General features: G+C 48.4%; 2 protein-coding genes across 2 annotated transcripts in view; one reads left to right on the plus strand and one right to left on the minus strand.

Annotated features, from left to right (window-relative positions):
* LOC147362814 (uncharacterized) overlaps positions 1-6,746 on the minus strand; it is a 36,461-nt gene extending 29,715 nt beyond the window's left edge. Inside the window, exons 1-3 of the mRNA XM_086328373.1 lie at positions 6,478-6,746; positions 5,808-6,036; positions 4,792-5,767 (exon numbers count right to left, since the gene is read on the minus strand). Of these exons, the coding sequence (XP_086184499.1) occupies positions 4,871-5,767; positions 5,808-6,036; positions 6,478-6,746 (1,395 nt within the window). The 3' untranslated portion in view covers positions 4,792-4,870. The remainder of the gene's footprint in view (positions 1-4,791; positions 5,768-5,807; positions 6,037-6,477) is intronic.
* The window catches only part of KLHL29 (kelch like family member 29), a 331,803-nt gene continuing 317,110 nt past the window's right edge, over positions 5,275-19,967 (plus strand). The window contains exon 1 of the mRNA XM_086325713.1: positions 5,275-5,848. The gene's annotated coding sequence lies outside the window, so the exon portion shown is untranslated. The remainder of the gene's footprint in view (positions 5,849-19,967) is intronic.

Here is a 19,967-nt window from a genome sequence, read left to right on the forward strand (position 1 = left end):
CCAAGCAGTGTTTCCTGTCGGTTTGGGAGTCAGAACCATCCAGGAAAATTGCTACTGGCTCTGTCTAATTAGCACTCCTGCCACCTGCAAACAACTGGTACTAAAAAAAGGTGCTGAATTCCTGCCATTGAAAATGCCAAAAAAGACACCACCACTTTCACTCTGAATCTTAGAATCTAATAGTTCACTGATTTAGGCAAAGAAAAAAAATACATTTTCATTTTCATCCAAAGGAAATGACTGTTAACAATAAGCCATGTCCCAGAAACTAGCACACCTGGATGAGTTCCCCAATCCAAGGATCCAGCATACTCTGTCCTCCTGGCCCAAGGCTCCTCTGCTTCCCATGGAAACCTCCTCCCTCCTCAGGTTTTACCTCAGCCTCTGTCAAGAACAAGAACCAGGTACAGTAGTCCCACCTTATCTGCAGGGAATACCTCCCAAGACCTCCAGTGGATGCATGAAGCAGTGGATAGTACCAGACCCTACAGGCACTGTGTTTTTTCCTGTACTAACAGGCAGGTGGTGGATATGCTGGACAAAGAGCTGATTCACATTATGGGCTTCCCTGATGGCTCAAATGGTAGAGAATCTGCCTGCAATGCAAGAGACCTGGGTTTAATCCTTGGGTCAGGAAGATCCCCTGGAGAAGGGACTGGCTACCCACTCCAGTATTCTTGCCAAGAGAATTCCATGGACAGGAAGGCTATAGTCTTCCTCTGGAGTCACAAAGAGTTGGACACGACTGAACGATTAACACTTTCACTTTCAATGGGCAGGTGGTGGATACACAGGACAAAGAAGTGATTCACATCCTGGGCAGGATAGCATGAGATTTCATCACGCTACTCAGAATGGCTCGCAATTGGAAACCTATAAATTGTTTGTTTCTGGAATTTTACATTTAATATTTTCAGACAAAGGTTGACCACAAGTAACTGAAAATGCGGATAAGGGTGGGGTGTGGGGGGGAAATCCTATTGCATTTGGATGCCTCCACCCCTTTTCAGAAACAGGCAGGGTGATGCTGAGCAGAGTGTGAGGCACCTTGCACCTTCCCTGTATCCCTGAAAGCACCCACCAAAAGGCTGGGCAGGAGGCCCTTCACAGACCGCTGATTGCGGGACTAGCATGTGTCTTCACCACAGAGCAGGGTGGCCACAGCGAAAATACAGCAGCTGTGACTTCTTACTTCCTGTTCTAATCAACACCATGGGGCTGAAATGCAGGACACACAGTAGGTGCTAAATAGATTTTTATGGATTGATTAACCACTGGAGGGACAGTGACTTATGTAGGATTTATTCATGCTTTTGATGCCAAATGAGGGTGATTTTAGCGGAGCAGAATGTTAGAAAAACAAAACAGCAAACACAAAACCCGCCCAGCAGCGAGGCTGGCTCCTGCTCTATTTATACCCACTGCTCTCCTGGAAACAGATGTCCTCTCAGACCTGAGGGTTTCTGATGAGGGGTCCACTCTTCCTAGTGACCTGTGCATTCAGTAATCAGAGACATGGCTTTCCTCTTCCACACCAGCCCTCTGTGTGGCCAAATCAGCCTCCACTGCGTCTTCTCCAAGGGAAAAGACCTGGGTTAATGACAAAGGAAACTACATTTGTGTGCTGAGTGTGATGAAAAGGACAAAGGCTTTGGAAATAACCAACCAGACTCCGTTTCCAGCTCTGCCACTCACTGGCTGTGTGATTTCAGATCACCCACCCTCTCTGGGCTTCCCTGATAGCTCAGTTGATAAAAAAATCTGCCTGCAATGCAGGAGACCCCAGTTGATTCCTGGGTTGGGAAGATCCGCTGGAGAAGGGATGGGCTACTCCAGTATTCTTGGGCTTCCCTTGTGGCTCAGCTGGTAAAGAATCTGCATGCAATGTGGGAGACCTGGGTTTGATCCCTGAGTTGGGAAAATCCCCTGGAGAAGGGAAAGGTTACCCACTCCAGTATTCTGGCCTGGAGAATTCCATGTGGAATTCCATTCCACTATACAGTCCATGAGGTCGCAAAGAGTCAGACACAACTGAGTGACTTTCACTTTCACTCCCCCTCTCTGGGACACAGCACTTGGGGCCGAGAACACTAATTCTACAGTTTGCTCTGATCATTGACCAGGTATTGTGGGTAGAATATCTGGTACAGTGCTTAGCATACTGCAACCACTGAGCAAATGAACGTTTTGTTGTGGTTATGATTATAAACACAAACAAGGAGAGAAGTCCATCTCAGCCACAGTGGGCACTCCCAGACAGTCCTGCTATGGCTTCTTCGGGTGATGGCAGTAGCTTTTCCAGAACAAAGTCCTCATCTGACAGACTGCACAAAGGATGGTCTATGCTCTGAGCCAGGAATGCATGTTCTGGTTTATTCCAGTCTACCTCTCTGGGGACCACAAGTCCACTCCTTCACAATCCAGCCACTTGGAGCATGGTCCTGACCTCAGAGCTCAGCTTGGGGCATCTCTGTCAGGACAGGCAGGGCTGGCTTTTGAAGCTCACTCCACATAGCTCGATCGTGTGTTTCATGGAGAAATCCTTAACCGGAGCTAAAGAAGCTTTGGCATCTAACACCCAACAAATCCCATTTACCACGAAGAGAGATCCATGCTAACCATGGAGCTTATCCCCAAACCACAGAGTAGGGCCCTGAATAACCCAGAACAGATCCCAGCTGCAGGCAAGGTCTATGCAGAAAGACAGATCTCTTACACAACACAAACCAGATCCAGTCACCAAGACCCTGGGGAAGCAGGGACAGATGACACGAACAACAGCATTCCAGCTGAAATGAGAGTTCATGTCTAGACCAGAGGGGACCCTTCCTGGGTCCAAACCAAACAGTCCCTAGTTGGATGGATCCCCAGTGCAGGGGAAGATCTGGGCTTCAGACTCTGGAAATTCTTACTTGCATGCAGGCTCTGGGGATGAGAGAAGGGTGGGGTGAGGACAGGGGAGACAAACCCACTGTGATTCTAATTCACACAACTTTTCTCATTCTTCTGACAAGCTGGCACCCCCGGTGAGCTGTTATCAAGATCCAACCCTGAAGGCTTTGCAACACTTCAGCATGGGCACCCTGGGCATCACCTGGGTGGATGCAGATTCAGCAGAGCCTCTCTTCTCTGATAACGCCCTCGGGGAAACTGGGAGAATCCTTACACCTTCACTCAGAGATGTAGCTGAAGAAGGATTCTTAGAGTGCTTATTTCCTACTTTCATTTGAAGATCACTGAAAATGATTTGTCAGACGTTATGATCACCTCAAATGGCCAGATCTTACCTATCCCTTAGCCTGCAAACCTCAGCCACATTTCCATAATGTCTACACCTGTCCTGTGTAGCCTGGTGGATCCCACAGCTCACAGCGGGTGAACCCACATAGATCATTTCAGAGGACCACTTCCTACCACATGAATGAATACTGACTCACCTGTGCCTTCCTTCTCCTCTTCGCTTTCAGTGCTTGAGGTGTTGAGTCCTTCTTAAAAATCCCAAGTAATCTTTTCTCCTTTCTCCTCTCTACATTACCCTTCAATCACTTTGCATGTACCATGTTAAGAACTTAGCATTCAGACCACACCTCGTATTCCCCTTCAGGTTCTTGGAGGAGCTTTCTTGCACGGGCTCCGACCTGCTCCCCCTCCAAGGCACCCCCCTGTCGCCCTCTCTTAAAAACACCCCCCCTTTTCCTGGCTGATCCCCACCATCAAGGGTGGACTCCTTTACTCTGTGTCCTCTCCCCTCCCCTAGGCTTCACACACCAAAACTTCATCCGATTTTTTTTTCTTCTTCTTTTCAGGAAACGCAGTTACTCCATTCAGGAAACACCAATGGGGCCATTTCCCCAGCGTTCTCACTCCCTTTCACTGACAGTTCTCCGGCTACCCTCAGTAGACTATTATTATTTATTATTTATCAGCCGCCACACTGTACTCTGCTTCCCACAAGATATTAAAGAAGACACAATCCCTGAACTGAGTTCACAGCCGAGGAGAGCAGAGGCCTGGATTCAGACATCACAGGAGTGAGCTGAGCGAGAGAGATTTACCAATCACCCCTCCCCCGGCCCAGGCAGCGGGGGAGGGGTGGGGGGGTAGGGCGGGACCTGCAGAGCCCGCCCGGGGTTGGCTCCTCCCAGTTTCAGCCAAAGAACAAGCAGGCCCCCTACCTTCCACAGCCCCCTCCCCAATTTCTACCCAGGCCTCAGGCCTCTGCGGCTTCGCCCTGGGGAGTGGGGAGGCACAGGCTGTAGCCCAACAAGACGTTACATTCAGGCTGGAGATGGGGGATGGGGGGGGTGGGGAGGAATACATCTCCTCTGAAATCAAAACCAAATGAAGGGGTAAGGTAGAGGAGGGGAAGAGGTCAGGGAATAAAAACCAGATCTAGATCTACCAAGAAAGGGGAGACTGGTGCTGAAATTAAATGCTCTGACACAGTGGATAAGCCCGCAAAGGGGCTGCCACGGGCCTCTAGCCAAACCTCTCCTATGAAGGTGGAAGTTAGGGTCCGTGGAGACCGCACGTGGAGACAGAGAAGTGATGGAACTAAGAAAGTCGGTGTAGACAGAACGGGAGTCAGTGAAGACATGCAAGGCTGGGGTGGCCAGGGCAGGCGCTGTCGAAACAGAGAGGGGTCCTGCGGACTCAAGAGGATCGGTGCAGACAGGAAAGTCCGTGGACACCGAGGGGAGTCGAACCTGCACGGACAAGAGAGGGTCGGTGGTCAGGATTTACGGGGCCGGCCGAGGTCCTTCAGGGACCTGGACAATTCCTGCTCCTTACCGTGGCTGGAGTGTCATAGGGAGGGCGGAAGCTGAAAGACGATTGGACTTTTCGTTCTCAAACTTTTCCGCCAGTTTCCTCAGGTGTTGAGCGCGGCCGGGGAGCTCGCCTTGGTCCCGTCCGCCAACCCGGGGCCGGCGGGGCCGGGAGGCCCAGGGCGCAGGAGGCCGGGACCCAGCGCCGCGCATCTGCCGGGCGCGGCCGCCGAGCTGGGCAAGCCGGGAGCCACCGCAGGGGGCGGGCGGGGGCGGCGGATGGACGGAAGGACACACCCGCGAGCACTCCGCCCCGGGCCCCGGCGCGCGGCTGCCCGGGATCCCTCGGGCCCGAGGAGCAGCGCCGGGTGCCCGGCCGGGGGCGCCCCGCCTCCCCCACCCTCCGCCCCCGCCCACTCGGGCGCCCGTGATTGGCTCCGCCCGCCCCTGGCTGCGCGCCGAAGCCCGCCTCCCTCGCAGCTAAAGCAGACGGTACCCGGAGCGGAGCGAGCCAGAAGGGAGCATGGTCCCCGCGCCGCGGCCGCGCCAGCCCCCGCCGCAGCCGCTGCCGCCGCCGCGGATCTAGCTGCAGCCCCGGCCCCGGCTCCGCAGGGCCCGCCCGCAGTCCCCGCGGCCGCCGCGCCTGAGCGCAGCCCCCGCCCGGAGCCCGAGCCCCAAGCCCGGAGCCAACCCCAGCCCCGCGGCCGCCGCGGCTGCGGGGAGAGCCGGGGGGGCGGGGGGAGCGATGCTGCCGGAGCCGCCGCCGCCGCCGCCTCGGTGAGAGCCGCGCCGCGCGTAGCCGCACAGGCTGACAGGCAGAAGGACTGACTTCCCTCTCTCGGGCATCCTCCCTGGGCTGCCGGGAGGCGGCGGCGGAGGAGGAGAAGGAAAAGGGGGGAGAAAGCGGAGAGCAGGAACGCGAGGAGGAGGTGGACCTGGATCCGTTTCTCCCGGCCAGGACCCGAGCGGCCCCAGCCACCGCTGCCCGCCGGCGCCGTCCCCTATCCATCAGCCCTCCTGCGCCCACTCGCGACCCCAGACTCTCTGCGCGTCGGGCCGGGGCCAGAGCCGCGCGGCCGGAGGTAAGATGCAGGCTAGGGCGCCAAGGATGCGGCGCCGGGCAACCAGGGTGCTGGAGGCTGCGTGGGGCCGGGCCGGGCTTGGGAGCGGGGCCGGAGAACCCGGAACGCTGGGCTCGGCTCCCGCGGCGGCGGCGGCTGGAGCCTCCCGCGTCTGGACTCGCAAGGCTGCAGGAGCCCTTGCGCCTGCGCTGCTCCAGGGGGAAAAAAGGGGGGGAAAAAACTTCCTGCCCCCGGGTGTGGATGCCCCCGGGCTGCCCGGGGCCAATGTTGCGGTGGTAGTGGGTGCTGGAAGCGAATATGACCACCCCCCACCCCACCCCCGCCGAAGCAGCCCCTCTCAGCTGGGCCCGAGAGCTTGCGTCTCTCTCCAAGCCACCTCCCTGGAGCGGCCCAGGGCTCGGGCCGGGCTGGGGGCCAGGAGGAGGCACCGGAGGGCAGGACTCTGGAGACGGCTACGCGCCCGACCCTTTGGGGACGTGCGCGCCTCTGTGCGGCGGGAAGCCAGGTTGGGGTTTCTGCCCCCTCCCGTCCTCAGACCCCGCATTTGGGGACCGGGTCTCTTCACTCAATCCCAAGTAACTTTCGAGGCAGAGGAACGTGAAAACCACGGGGAGGAAACCCGCACAGACCTTCTGTGACCCCCCTCCCCTTCCCTTAGCACCTTGTGGGTGCCAACGTGTTTGCGGGGCGCGGAAAGGAGAGCGTACCGGGATGGTGGGGCGGCGAGGATGTGGGGTTGGGTGGGGAGGGGTTGTTTATGTGCGGGATAGTGTGGACTGGGAGATGTGTGGTGTGGGAGTGTGGGCTTGCGCCCTGACTGCCGCTGGAGGTGCCGGCTGGCAGAGGGCTCACGTCCGGGTCTCTGTGGCCTGGAGCGGGCCGAGAGCGCGAGGGTCATCTGCGATCGCGGCGCGGGTGCGGGCTCTAGGCAGTGCGGGCCCCGGGCCCCGAGGGAGGGGAGCGCTCGCCCGGGGTCGAGAGAGCAGAGTCGAGATCCCGGATAGGTACGAGGCAGCTCCCAGGTCCGAGGTAGCTCCCGGGCAGGTCAGGTCTGCGTCGGCCGGGGAAGGCGGGGACGCGCCGCCTTGCCTGCTTGCCTGCCTGCAGCAAACGGTGATGGGGCCAAAGCGCGAGTCTCGGATGCCTGGGTCCGCCAGCGGAGAAGCCAGTTGTGGTTCCTGGGCTCTGAAACCCAATGGCAGGCACGGGTCAGTTGGCGGGTCCCTAGGGATGCTGATGGGTGAGGAGCCGCCGCCTCTTCCATCCCTGCCGCTCTGCAAACGCTCTCCTGGCTCCCTACGGTGCTTGCGCCGCGGCTAGCCCGGGGCGAATCGTGGACGCAGGTATTTATGTAGCATTAGGGGAGACCTCAGCGCTGGAGGGACCGGACCGCTGAGGACGCCCAGCTGCAGCTGCCCGTGAAACTTCCACTTCTTCGGCTCAGGGACAGTCAGGCTCCACTATTGCAGGCGCCAGCCTCTCACCAGCCGAGCTTCGCTGGGATTCGGACTCCTCTTGCGGTGATAAATCTGTCCTGGTTACAGCTGTATTTACCCTAATTTCAGTCGCTTTAAAGTCATCTGTCTAGTCACTTAAGAGTTCCTTTTCTTGTTGTGTGGTCTTATCTCCAGCTCAGCCCTGGGACGGCAGATTTAAGGAATTATTTCGGTTTAGGATGAATGACAGCAGATTTAATTAGCCCACCTCATTCGTGATGTTTTTTAAAAATTACAATGGAAAGTGCAAAGCTACTCTTCTGGAGTGGGCATGATGAACAACTTTATCGATTGTTCCTCGCGACTCTAGGCCAAAACGTTGTTGGATAATTCACAGGTGAATACTTTAAAGGCTGGTTGGCATGCCTGTGTTTGAGTAGTCACATATTTCAGGCATTTATACAAATATGAAGCTATGTGCCACTGATGAATATAGTCTCCATCCTGTACACTCTTCTGAGTGCACTTGATTTATCATCCTGCTATAAATCAGAGAATTACTAGCATATGTGCCCTTAAACTCTATATAAATTTAATGGCATTTAAATTGGTTTATGGGCTGATGCATTTAACCAATTTTAATAACTTTTCCGCACAAGCATCTTATAAACCATATTCATTCATGATTAAGAAAAACATTTTCTTCTGTTCAGTCTCTCCATTTGTAGCACAGTTAACGAAAATTTATAGGTCTCCAACTTTCATTTGCAAGCAACAATCCAAAGGAAATACCTAGAGTTGTACTGAAATAAAATACCCTATGGTAGCCATGGTAACAAATAGATTAAGGGTTATTGGTTTTCATTTGTGTGTGATGGGAGGGAGGAATCTAGGTTGTGTCTTTTTAATTATGCTTCTAATGAGTGGTGGTCATACTTCAAGTACTCAGTGCAGGAGATAAGCCAAACTGAGAATTCAGTTCTGTGAGAGGTTTATTGGAACAAAGACTAGTAGAGCCCTGGAGAATGACTTCTGCTAAATGCAGCTCCTCATATCCAGGAAGCAAATAGGTAAAACCTTTTTTATTTTTCAAGTAGATAAATGAGAATTGAGTTAGTCCCTTTAAAAGTAGAAAATTTATTTTCCTTATGAGCTCTTACCAAAGGAACCTTTCAATCTGGCCCATGTTTTCTAGGAATAAACATGTTAGAAGTGTGGATGTTGGTGTGGATTGAGTGTCACAGTTGTTATCAACACCTGTCAGTCTAAGTGAGGCATATCATTAGTCTATTCAAATCTTGCTTATTTTAATATTCATGCATTTCCATGGTGATCCATTCCATTTTTGTTTACTTAGTCAACCTTATAAATCTTTGGTATCAATTCAGTTGTACCATCTTTTTTTCTTTCATTTATCAATTGATTTGGCTGCAAATCATTCCCATTTTAAAATGTTTCTTCCCCCCCCCCTTCTGCTAGTTCCCAAAAGTTCACACTATTGCTGATTGCATACAGATAACACCACTGAGCTAATGTAGTTTTTTGCATCTCATTTGATATGTGTGTATGCATGAGTTTTTTCTTCTTTTTTCTTCCAGCAGGCTTACCTTAAAGCTTTCTGACTTTTTGGCCTGGAGATGTCAATCCAACCCAGCAGAATTGACTAAAGGTTTCCCTCCCTTCTTCTTTCCTTCCCTCCTTCCTTCTTTCCTTTCTACCTTTCTTCCCCTCCTATCCTATCATGGTTCAGGGATTCTTTATGTCTTCAGTTATATCTGGCTCAACAGACTTTTGGACTTTGTATATTAGAACAAGCCCGTCGTCCTAGGATCTTGTCTCATTCAGTAGTAGCCAAAGACAGAAGGTTCTGGAACATCAGATTATTTTTCCAAATACAGTATATGTTTACTCACAGTGTATAGTATCTCTGGGATCATGTAACATTGTAAGTTCACTGCACAGGCAGCTTTGCTTAAATGCAAGTGATGATTTTGCTCACCCGCTTTCAACTTTGCTTTCTAATGATGCAGTCCCATGCTAATCATACCCTGTATATTTCAGAAATATCAAGGCAAGCATTAGCACGCCACTGACTTATTAGGATCAGGAGAAATAATTGGAGCACTTAAGTTCAAAGTCAGATGGAGAAACGGAATTATAACCAATCTTGTGATTCTATAATCGGTCAACTAAGTGCTTACTTGCGGGGTAGGAGCAGGAATAAACACCATGCATAAGAAATCCAGCCTTTGGTTGCAGTGGGTAAGGCTAAACCAAAGCAGAAACCATGTAGGTTTTACTAGAGAATAAGAGATATGTTTGTGGGAAATTCCCTGGTGATCCAATGCTTAGAACTTGGTGCTCTGACTGCCAAGGGCCCAGGGTTTGCTCCTGGTCGGGGAATTACAATCCCACAAGCAGCACAGCAAAAAAAAAAAAAAAGGAGAAAGAAAGAAAAGAAATCTCTTTGTGGACAGATAAATCACGTATAGAGCCAAATGTTTAGAAACTGGGAAAATGTAGTTTGTACAGATAGTCTTTTGTTATTACTTAGGAAATCAGGATTTATCTCCTAATATGCTAAAAAAAAAATAGTCTTAATAATTTGGTTAAGCAGAAAAAGTGTGTCAGAATTCTTTACCTGCCTTCTGAGATCAGGATCACACTGAAAGCAAACTGATTCTTTCTACAACAGCTACCAGCTTACTTTCCTGAAGTCCTAGGTCAGAAAGAAAATCACTTGAAAATAGGGAAATTGAAACTGCAGAAAAAGATGAGGTATGTTGATCACTGGAAGGAGCAATACAATTAATTGTTTGTGAAATGAACTTTACAGCTTGGGGCATCTCCACCTTTAGGAAGGGAAAGGGAAGATTTCTCATTTGCCACCAGAGAGGATATTTGCATGAAATTCACATGGTTCAGACTCTGGACTCTGTAGCAGTTGATGATTCAGAAGCTAGAACAGGAATGGCAGAGCGTTGTATACGGAATCAGGTTTGGGCCAAGAGGTCAGCTCCCTAAACATTTAAAGGCTGCCGTTGGCCCCACTGGCATCAATTTTTATAATTCTTTTCTAGAGTTTTGACATATTAAAATCACGGACTCTTTTAACAATATGTTAATATATGTGTGGGTGTGTAGGCTTTCCTGGTGGCTCAGCGGTAAAGAACCTGCCTGCAATGCAAGAGATGTGGGTTCAGTCCCTGGGTCTGGAAGATCCCCTGGAGATGGGAATGGTAACCTACTCCAGTATTCTTGCCTGGGAAATTCCATGGACAGAGGAGCCTGGTGGACTATGGCAGCAGAAGTCAGACATGACTTAGCAACTAAACAACAACAACAATAATGTTTGTGTGTATATATATGTAATATATATATATAAATATATACACATACATATATACAAATATATATTACATAAAATGTGTATATACACACACATATACAAATAAATATTCTACTACTTTACTTTTTAAAATAGTGGTAAAAGGAAACACATAACATAAACTATATCATCTTTACCATTTTTAAGTGTACAGTTCAATATTGTTAATATTTTTGTGCAATGGATATCCAGAACTTTTTCATCATGCAAAACTGACCCTCTGTACCCATGAAGCGTCAACTGCCCACTCTCCCTCCCCTACTTTCTGTTCCTATACATTTGACTACTTTGATGGCTCATATAAGGAGAAATCCTACAGTGTGTGTCTGTGAACATGGGTGGGCATACATCTCTTCACGATCCAGCTTTCAATCCTTTGGCATATATACCCAGACAAGGGAGTGGTGGATTCTTCTACTTTTTCACAGATGTGTGACATTGATCCTCTGTTGAAGAGAGATGGTAAAAATGCAGTCCACAGATGACAGTCAGAGGAAGAATGCAGTAGATTTGTTCTTCCCTTTCTGTGTGTACATTTCCTCACAAATCTCTCCAATCTCTTTTCTGTTTTGCTTTTAGGGCTTGTGTGACTTACAGCGATATGGCATAGTGGCTAAAGGAATGGGCTTAGTGTCAGAGTTGAAGTCTAGTGCCTGGTGCCTACTAGCTGTGTGACCTTGGAAAGATCCTTAATCTCAGTAAACCTCCGTTTTCTTTTATGAAACTGGAGGGAATCATCGTGGCCAAGATAACTGCTAAAACCTGCCTCACAGTGTCCAACCTCAAGAAGTACTCTAGAAAGGAGAGCTTCGGTGACAGAGGCAGTCATGATGGAGAAGGCAGCAGCAACCCCTGGAGCTCTCAGAGACCATAGACAGCTCTCCTGTTAAATTTGATCATAAACATTTTCATAATATGCCAGGGTATATATAAATATATTGTATTCTGTGAGTTTCACTACCAGAACTTATTCTGAAAAAAGATTTGCATCACAATTACAATTGTTAAAAATATCCTTGAGTGGATTTGATATGTGAACTTTTAATTCCATTTTTAGTATCATAATTTTAGAGTTGATGTGGATTTTAGAGGTCAACTAATCTGCCTATTATTCAATCATCAAACCTGTATCAAGCCCCAATAATATAATAATAACAGCTTCCAGTTATGGCTGCCCACTGTATTTTAGTACTTTACATACATTACCTCTAATCCTCATATCAATGCTGCAAGATAGGGATTATCCACACTTTTACAAGTGAAGATGAGGCTCAGAAAGGTAATCAACTGGCCCAAGGCCATGAATCTAGCTATACTGTACGTCCAAGTTTGAGCCTAGATCTATCAACTACCAATCTGTCTTGTCTTTTCTTTTCAAGCTGTGTGTGTGTGTGTGTGTGTGTGTGTGTGTGTTTGAGACTCCAGACTGTGTCTCGATGCATTCACACCACTGTGTGCATGCTGAGTTGCTTCAGTCATGTCCAGCTCTTTGTGACCCTATGGACTCTAGCCTGCCAAGCTCCTCTGCCATGGGATTCTCCAGGCAAGAATACTGCAGTGGGTTGCCATTTCTTCTTCCAGGAGATCTTCCCTATCCAGGGATCAAACTCACACCTCTTATGTCTCTTGCGTTGGCTGGTGGGTCCTTTATCATTAGTGCCACCTGGGAAGCTCATTTGCACCACAGCACACTGCCTATTATGTACCAGGTACCACGTTGTCTGTGCCAATTAGCATTTTAAATGAAATAATTCTACTCGAGGGATTGTGAGCTTTAATAAGAATATTGACCAGGTCCAACATTCACAGTACTTTGGGATTTGCCTACCTGCTTTCATTTACTCTTACTCCTGGAATGCTGAGAAAAAACTTTTAGATGCTTTTGAATGACATCTGTTTCCATGCTGATCCAGTGTAATAAACAGCAAATTGAGGAGCAGAAACAATGTAGAAAGGATTAAGGATACATTTAGGACCACCAAAGATTGATCTGGGCATGTTTGTTTTGAGTCCCAGTACCGAATACAGTGCCTGGCACAGAACTTGATAGAAAAACTATTTGCCTGAATCAGTTTATGCCCAGAGAAGGTGTCAGGTAATAGACATCAAAGGCTGCTTTTTGGATTACCTTTCACTCAGTCGCTGTGTCGCTGTATCTCCACAGTTTTACATTGTGTGGAATTTTAGATGCTATATTTGGGCATCTATCTATTAAATATGTTTGTTGATGAATTATAACTGATCTAAATGGAATCTTTAAGGATTTATGACTTGAGACTTTGAAGACTAATTTTCTTGGAGCTGCTTCTTTCCCGTGCTAACTTGAATTTATTTGGCACTTGTGAGAATCGATGCAGAGTCCGTCCTAGTCCGTCCTTCATGATACACTTACTTGTGAGGTGTTGTCCCCACTGAGATTTTTAATTTGTGGCATTTCATAAATGTGTTGTTTTAAGGAAAAACAAAATGCCTCACAATCATAGAGACCACCGTAAAAGGGCAATAACACTGTATTTTCCAACTTTTTCTGGCCTATTTTAATTCTTTATTTTAGTGGGGGCAGGGTGAAGGATTTTTTGTGTGTGTTTGTTTATTTTGGAGATGGATAAGAGGATATGAATACAACCTGGGGCATATACCACAAAAATGTGTTTTCTCCCTGTTTGAACTCTTCTAACCCTCACCCAGCCAAGGAATGACTTCTCCAGTTTTAGATTCACTGTGAGAAGGCATGGCTACCATGCCTCTGATCAAACCTGTAACTGAGGAATCAGGCAGGAAATGATGCTGGATGAGGAACACCCAGCAGGTGTTCTGGGGTGGCTGGGTACCAGCCTGGCCAGCTCCACCACCTCTCCCTGCCTCACTCCTGGGCTTGTTTCTACCCTCAAGGAAAAATCAGGCAGGAGGTTTTCTTTTTCTTCAGGCATCCCTGCAAAGCTCTTCGAAGCCGGGTCAGAAATGGAGACGATGAAGCAAGAGCAAACAGAAGGGCTCTCTCTTGTCTTGCGAAAAGCAAAAACTAGTCAAAGGCTTAGACCAAACAGTTGCCAGATCATCCGTGTTTTCCTTTTGGATATTTATAAACATTTTGAGAAGTGGTGGGGAAAGGTGAAACATGAATTTTAAAACAAAACAAAAACTTACCTTTCTCTTTTATCTCCTCTTTTCATATTTCCAGCTTTAAGCATATGCTTTTGGATCAAAACTGCAGCTGAACTTAGCTTCCTAAGGAATTTTAATGATACATTCATTTTTCTGAAAGTTCTAAATGAGCATAGACTCGGTCTATTTACTGAGCAGGTATGATGGAGAGAACCATGCCTTTCACACGGCATCTCATTTGTTGCTCACCTTGTGATGTAGGTAACATTATTCCCATTCTGCAGATTAGTTCTGGAGAGACGAAGCATTTGCCTAATGGGTGCAAACACGGGTGGCTGGATAGGTTACAGCGATGCACAAGCCTAGCCTCCAGGTGACTGCCAACCTCTGAAGAAGGGAGAGAGCCTGTGTTCCCTTTCATACAGAATATAAACTGATTATTAAAATAACAGAATATACACACACTTAGCCACATTACTCACATTATTATACCACAGTTGACATAATAAAGTGAGGTCCAGCTAATTTTATTTTAAGGCTTGAAATAAACTTGGAAGTGAGACCCATTAGTATGATTTCAGATTCCTTCACACTTAACCTCACTGCCATCATCATTTGTAAAACTCAACAAGTGTTTGATTCTGAGTTTATCTTGAAGGCTTAGGTCTAACTGACTGCTTTTCTATGTGGTCAAAGGCTTCTCAGGGTGCCCCTGACTTACACGGATAAGAATCAACTGTGTGAGGTTTCAATGGCTTCCCGTTTACAGCGCTCAGAACAATATCAAGCATATTATAACTGTAGTCCGTGTGAACATGTGGGTTGGTTTCTACTCCAGATCGTGTGAACAAGTGGCTCTTTCTGGATTCCCTTGGGAATCACGACCTCCTTTTGGCTTTGGACTTCGCACGTGTTGGCTTCTCACTGTTTGGATGCCCTGAGACATGACCCCAACCATGAGTTCCCAGTCTAACCCAGAAGCCTGTGGCATGTGGAGAGCAGGTGGAGATAGTGAGGGGACAGTCCAGCATTTCTTTCAGAACAGAGAAATTCTGAAAGACCACAGGGGAAGAACCTGATCATGAAATCATGAAGGCTGCCGCAAGCATCCACAACACGATTCCACGCAGCCACTTAGATTGGTTGCCTCTGCCACTGTCCAGGCTGTCCAGGCCAGTAGAAAATGATGCTCTAGGCCTGGTCCTCTGATCGGTGCTAGGTCACAGATTGGTTACCAGTCTGAGACAAGATAAAATGGGAAGGAGCATTTAGAAACTTCTGTCACACTTGGCACTCCCTTGACAGCGTAGCCCTTGGCTTCTCTCCCTGAAGGTGTGGACCAGTCTGGGGCCACGTCAGACTCCCTCGCGTGTTGCCAAGAGAGCCGTGTGTGGTGAGAGCTGTGGGTAAGCATTGCATGCTAAGACTGCCTTTCAGTTCTTAACAGATGGGCGATACAAATAAAACCCAAAAATCTGGGGTCTTTCACCACAGATAGGGGAAGAGGGCAACACGAGAGCCTAGATGTACTTGTCCTGCCAACCCACAGGCAGTGCTTTTTTTCTAAAGCTCCCATCTAGAATCCCTCATCAGTGAGGCCAGCCTCTCCTCCTTTGGGACAACAGGCAGACTGAATTGTAGCTGGTCTGATGGTGCTCACTGTACCAGGGACAGCTGCCTGGTCTGCTCTGTCCTGTCCAGGAAACGATTGCCATGTCGGGGGGTGCTGTGACGAGGGGCTCCTCCTCTGTGTTTGTGTGCATCTCCAATTAGCTCTCTGATGCTGAGTGAGAGCTTGAGGGTCTTAGCACAAGAAATACGAGGCCCTTTTGTTGCAGTTCTGCACTATTCTGACTTCATAAGCCATGCATAGGTGATTTTGCCATTGAATTCACTGATTTGGTTGCGGTAGGCTATTTTGCCATTGAGCTCACTTGTTTGGTTGATCTGAAGAAGTATAAGATGACCATGCTCTGATTCTGGCTCTCCAAACCAAGAGGTCAGGGCCACGGCATCTGGGAAGTGTGTTACATTTTGGAAGCCGTGTCAGTGAGACCCAGAGGCTGCAGGCAGCCTGTGTGTCTGGCTGATCTTGCTAGCGAAGAGCCTGCTGTACGCAGAGCACTGTAATCTATTCGGTTCCTGCTGCTCCAGCCAGCTTTAATCATCAAAACTTAAATAATATTCAAACTGTGAAAGGAACTTTTTTCTTGCTGAAACCTGGGTGTGCCAAGTAGAAGCTCCGAAGCTTCTCAACTTACCGATCTATGGCCACACATTGCAGGAAAAGAAAAAAAAAAAGAGCACCGGGGTGGCTTCATGCACTGTGGAAGAAAATGCCTTTCTCCACAATTAAATGGTACTGGGATCTGACATTTCCTCCTTTACCCCAGAGGAGGAAAAAAATGATTTTTATGGAAACTGTGGTTTATGGAAGTCCCTGTTTCCCCTCTCCACAAAATCACCACCTCTCTCTTTCACCGGCCCCAGGTCTCTATGAGGGTGCTCTGGGACCCCTGGGGCAGAAGTCAGGCCATGCAGAAGCCCATGGGGTTTTCAGGAAGGAAAGGACGTGGGTTGTGTGACATGCTGGAAGACACCAGTGACTGGGACGTGAGGGAAGGTCACCGGCAGCAGTGGAGAGACTAGTAAGAAAGCAGCTGGGACTACTGCCTTGCTGAGATAAAGCCACATGAACCGAACCATCCTCTGGTGGCAATGGTTTCAGCCCTGGGTTTCCAGATGGGCTGTGGTGACAGCCCTTGCCTCTCCCCTGCGCTCTCCCTCATATCCCCAAGCAAAAAGGGCATTCCAGAGCCGTGACCCTGCTCAGGCTCCTACCTCAGAATTTAAAACTTCTCTCCCAGATTCTGCAGAAACCACAGAAAGCCCTCTTTGTTGGGGAAGGCTCCTGGGGAGGCTGTGGGGGAGGGGTGGGCGCCCACTGGACTGTGAAATTGCGATTGGAGAGCTGTAGCTGCCAGCTGTTTTTATTCTAGGTAAGCCTCCCTGGACGTCTGATCTTCAGAAGCATTTTTTGATATCTGGAAGAGACACCTAGGCCAGGTATGGTCTCCTTGGTCCTAGGGAAAGGGTCCTAGGAAAAGCAGTTCACCTGTCTGACCCTTGGCTCCTGTGCTGTGTTACCTAGGAGCCACTGGGGACAGGGACAGGGACATGAGATTGACCTCTAGGGACTGAGCATGTGACAGTGGTGGGGACGAGACTGGATTCTCAGTCCTGCGTGCATGTGTGCTAAGTCGCTTCAGTAGTGTCCGAATCTTTGAGACCCCATGGACTGTAGCCTGCCAGGCTCCTCTGTCCATGAGATTCTCCAGGCAAGAATATTGGAGTGAGTTGCCATGCCCTCCTCACTCAGTACTGCACATAGTTACAAATAAAACTTATTTACTTTCAACTCAACAACAAGCGAACAGCTTGATTTTAAAAATGGGCAAAGGACGTGAACAGACATTTCTCCAAAGAAGATATACCAAGAGCCAACCAGCCCATGAAAAGATGCTCGGTATCACTAATCATTAGGAAAATGCAGATCAAAACCATGATGAGATAAGATAACTATAATTCTTTAAAAAATAGAAAATATAAAGTATTGGTGAGGATGTGGAGAAATCAGAACCCTGATGGTTTTTGGTGGTGGCAATATAATGGTGTGACCACCAAGGAAAACAGAATAGAGGTTCCTCAAAAAATTAAACATAAAGTTATCATACAATTCTGTAATTCTGCTTCTGGGTAAATATCCAAAAGAAGTAAAAGCAAGGACTCAGATATTTGTACACCCACACTCATAGCGGCATTATTCACAGTAGCCAAAAGGCAGAAGCAGCCCGAGTATTCATCTGTGGATGAATGGATAAATAAAATGTGTTATACAGTGGAGTATTAATCAGCCTTAAAAAGGAAGAAAAGTCTGACACTTGCTGTGACATGGTTGAACCTTGAAGGCATTATGCCAAGTGAAATAAGCCAGTCATAAAAATATTGTTTGAGGATGAGATGGTTAAATAGCATCTCATGGACATAAACTCTCATGGACTCAATGGACATAAACTTGAGCAAACTCCAAGTGATGGTGGAGAATAGGGAAAGCCTGGCATGCTGCAGTCCATGGGGTCGCAAAGAGTCAGACACAGCTTAGTGACTTAACAGCAAATTGTATGATTCTACATATATGAGGTACTTAGTAATCAGATTTATAAAGACAGGACAGAGAATGGTGGTTGCCAGAGGCTGGGGGAGAGGGGAATGAGGAGCTGTTGTTTGGTGGGCACAGTTTTAGTTTGGGAAGATAACAAAGTTCTGGAAATGGATGGTGATAATATTTGGACAATACCCACTCCAGTACTCTTGTTTGGAAAATCCCATGGATCGAGGGGCCTGGTGGGCCGCAGTCCATGGGGTCGCTAGGAGTCAGACACAACTGAGCGACTTCACTTTCACTTTTCACTTCCATGCATTGGAGAAGGAAATGGCAACCCACTCCAGTATTCTTGCCTGGAGAATCCCAGGGACGGGGGAGCCTGGTGGGCTGCCGTCTATGGGGTCGCACAGAGTCGGACACGACTGAAGCGACTTAGCAGCAGCAGCAACAGCAGTGTGACTGTATTTAATGCTGCCGAACTGTACACCTTACTAGTTAAAATGGTAAATTTTATGTTATATGTTTTTACCACAATAAAAAGAAGAGATTCTAAACTGGCTCTCCTAATAAATTCTTTAAATCATTTGCTTAGAGGCAAAAAGTCACTCACTTTAACAGTTCAACAATTTGTATACCTTAGCCTTTGCTGGGCATTGTATGTATTATTATATACGTATGTGTTTTATTTGAGGTGTAACAGTTGAGGCAGCACAATAAAATCCACAGACCATACGTGTTCAGTTCACTGAGTGTTGATAACTGTATATACCTCTGGAGCCACCATCCAAAGGAAAATGTAAAACATTTCATCACCCCAAAAAGTTCCCATGTGCCTCCTCTAAGCAAGCCCCCTTCTCCTGAACATTTTCTGATGTCAGTCACCAGAGATGAGTTCTGACTGCTGTGTGACTCCGTGTGAATGGAAGCATGTAGTATATACCCTGGTACCCACTGGTTTCACTCAACCCACCCCAGGCGCGATTTATCCATGTTGACATTCCCCCAAGTAGTTCTTTCTTTATTGCTCAATAGGGTTCCATGGCATGTACCAGAGTTGGTGTGTCCACTCTCCTGTGGACGGACATTGAGTGTTGCGGTGTCTGGGGACAGCTGGCAGCAAGTGAGGGTGTTAGCTGGCCAACTGGGAGTATCCCCATGAGTTGGGGTTGTCACACAAGCTCTCCATGCAGGGGGTTTTCTGCAGGACTGGCAGCTTCCCCAGAGTTGAACCACCTCCAGGTCGTGGCGTTTGGGTGATTTTCACTGAAAGCGTGACACCCGGTAGACCAGATGCTCCTGTGGCTGCTGAACAAATTTCTCCCTTAAAGGCACATCATGCAGGAAGTTGAGTATAGGAGACTGTGTGGTGACTCTGCTGTGAAGACAGGAGGTTGGCAGATGGCCTTAAAGGTCAGTGTCTCTGAGCCATGATTATACCTTCCTAGCCCAAGCAGCCACCTGTAGAACTGACCAGATGCCAGGGGTAGGGACAGAGAATAGGGCTGGGCTGATCGGTCCCCAGCTCGGCCCCTTCCTCTGTGGTTTGCAGCCTTAGGGCTAGTTGACATGTTTTTTCTGCCACAGTACGAAGGCCTTTAGTATGAGAATTCTGTCCTTAGGGTGACCTTGCCCTCTCTGCTGTGACCCATTCTCAAGTGAGTGTGCAGTCTGACTCTGAGATCAGTGCCGTCCCCCACATCCACATTTCTGGGCAGCATCTCGGCTCCTGAAGTAGTAGTGAGACCTTGTGCTCGAGAGCCGTGGCCTTCACTTCCATATGGGTCTGAGCTCAGCGTCTTAGCAGGGCCACCTAGGAATGATGAAATCTTGGGCAGGTTACTTCATCTCTTGGAACAGAGCCACCTCGTATAATAACACTAATAATAGCTTTGCTGCTCTACGTACCGCCTCTAACAGGCCTGTAAGTGGGGGGCAGGGTCATTCCTGCCTTGCAGGATTTCAGACAAAGTTCATCTGTGTGAAAGCTGAGTTCATCTGCCTCCCCTACGTCCACATTCCTGGGCA

Source organism: Bos grunniens, chromosome 11 (assembly GCF_055505025.1).
Source record: "Bos grunniens cultivar Pamir isolate PY7600 chromosome 11, Bosgru_T2T1.0, whole genome shotgun sequence".
Lineage (NCBI taxonomy): Eukaryota > Metazoa > Chordata > Mammalia > Artiodactyla > Bovidae > Bos > Bos grunniens.